General features: G+C 42.6%; 1 protein-coding gene across 1 annotated transcript; it reads right to left on the reverse strand.

Annotated features, from left to right (window-relative positions):
• Positions 1–590: 590 nt before the first annotated feature.
• Positions 591–1,619, reverse strand: LOC148535480 (uncharacterized). The gene has a single exon (XM_088462616.1). The coding sequence runs from the start codon at positions 1,617–1,619 to the stop codon at positions 591–593; it is 1,029 nt and encodes a 342-aa protein (XP_088318742.1).
• Between the last annotated feature and the right edge of the window lie 304 nt (positions 1,620–1,923).

Below are 1,923 nucleotides of genomic sequence, written 5' to 3' on the forward strand. Positions count from 1 at the left end.
TAAAGCATAATAGCTTCTTCCTTGAGGGCCACAACGAGCTTTTCCCCAAACTATGGTTTCTGTGTTAGGATGTAAGATCACTGGTCTTCGGTCTGTAATTCTTACTTTTCCAACATCTCCTGTGGGGCTGACAAACTGCTTCTGATTTTTAAGAACTTTAATGGTCTTTTGCATAACCTGTCGAGCTACAGGGGATGCATTGGACAGCTCCGTTGTCAGAGCAGTGATTAGTTCCTCTAAACAATTTTGTAGTACGTTCATCCCTATTATAATAGGCGGCATAGTATCATCATCTACTTTTGTGATAATACAACCTTGCCGTGATAGATTAACTTTTCCGATCTTGATATTGGCTTCACAGTACCCTTGGTAGGCAATACTCATCCCATTGCTGGCCATTAATTGCATCCAAGCAGGTGGTGGGGGAATCACTTCTTTCTCACCCCACAGTTGTTGAAAGGTCTTTAATTGAATGGTTGTTACTTGAGATCCGGTGTCAAGGATGGCAGGAACTTCAATCCCATCAATTTGGATTCTGATAACGGGGCATTGTCCCACATAACGGGGCCACCAATCTTCTCGACGCGGACCTATTCCATCTGTTCCCCCCGAGGAGTGGTCTCCGGCCTCGGGGTGCTGGCGTTTAAAGTCTCTCGGTTACACACCCGCTCCACATGGCCACTTCGGTTACATCTCCGACAAATAGGCCTTCCCTGCGAATCAAAGCGGTCAGTTGGTCTACGCCCTCTCCCTTGAGGTGGTTCCCACCAGTCATTCTGAGATCTACGTCTCTCTGTTCGCCAGCTGGATTCAAATTGCTCTTGAGGTTGACGTTGGATTAACTTCTGTAGTCCTTTACTAATTTCAGTCACGCCCAAGGTAAGTTCCTCCATCTGTCCCTTTAGTGCATTAATAGGGTCTGGTGCTTGAGTCTGTGCGCTTTGGACTATAGCATTTTTTATCTGGTGTAAGTCTCCTGAAGTACAATAATTAGTTGCAGAATCGAAGTTTCGTTCTTGGTATCCCGGCATTTCAGGGAAAGATGTTTCTTTAACATGAGTATGGCCGACCATCTTAATGGCTGCTTCCTTAAAATCCAGAAATTCACTATTAGGCATTTGCATCTGCAAGAGACGTAACTGAGCTCTAACAGTTTCACAGCTGGTCCCTTCTATAAACTGATTTACTAGTGTTTCGTTTACTCTTCTCATTTCCGTATCGTCAATTTCTTGAATAGATCGTAAAGCTTCTTGTAGACTTAACGCAAAGTCTCGAAGTGATTCTCTGGGCTGTTGTTTTCGAGCATAGAACCGAGACTTTAACTCTGCTATTGTATTAACATCAAATGTTGTTGCTAATCTCTGAAATATTTTATCTACAGTATCTTTTTCTTCTGGAGGCCAAGAGGTCACCTCCCTTAATGCTGATCCTTTAAGTTGACCGATTACGATCTCTACTTTCTGCTGCTCAGATAGTGGGTACAGGCGGAACATAGACTGAATCTTCGTTTTAAATTCTCTATATACATTCGAATTTATCCCGCCTATATCTCCCGAGAACGTGGGGAGCCATGGGGCCCCAAAATAATAGGGCAATGTAATGGGGTTAATATTAGCCATGGCTGGACGCACGTTTGATGAATCTCCTATCGACATGCTATATTAAGCTTTTCCTTCACCTTCTGTTCTGCTAATCCTGTTCGGGGACGCCAATTTTTTGTCACTCACCGAGGGTTGTACTAATCTCTTCTTCTGGACAGAGAGGTGAATTACAAAATTCTCTAACACTGTAAATAACACTTTACACTTCCAACAATGAATATATTTTAAACAATATACACACAAGTAAAGTAGGTAACGCTTTACAATAATCAGTTTTATTAGACAGGAACTCCGGAACTGGAGCTATGAATGGAAAAGTTAT

Source organism: Taudactylus pleione, unplaced genomic scaffold, assembly GCF_031769625.1.
Source record: "Taudactylus pleione unplaced genomic scaffold, aTauple2 ptg000051l, whole genome shotgun sequence".
Lineage (NCBI taxonomy): Eukaryota > Metazoa > Chordata > Amphibia > Anura > Myobatrachidae > Taudactylus > Taudactylus pleione.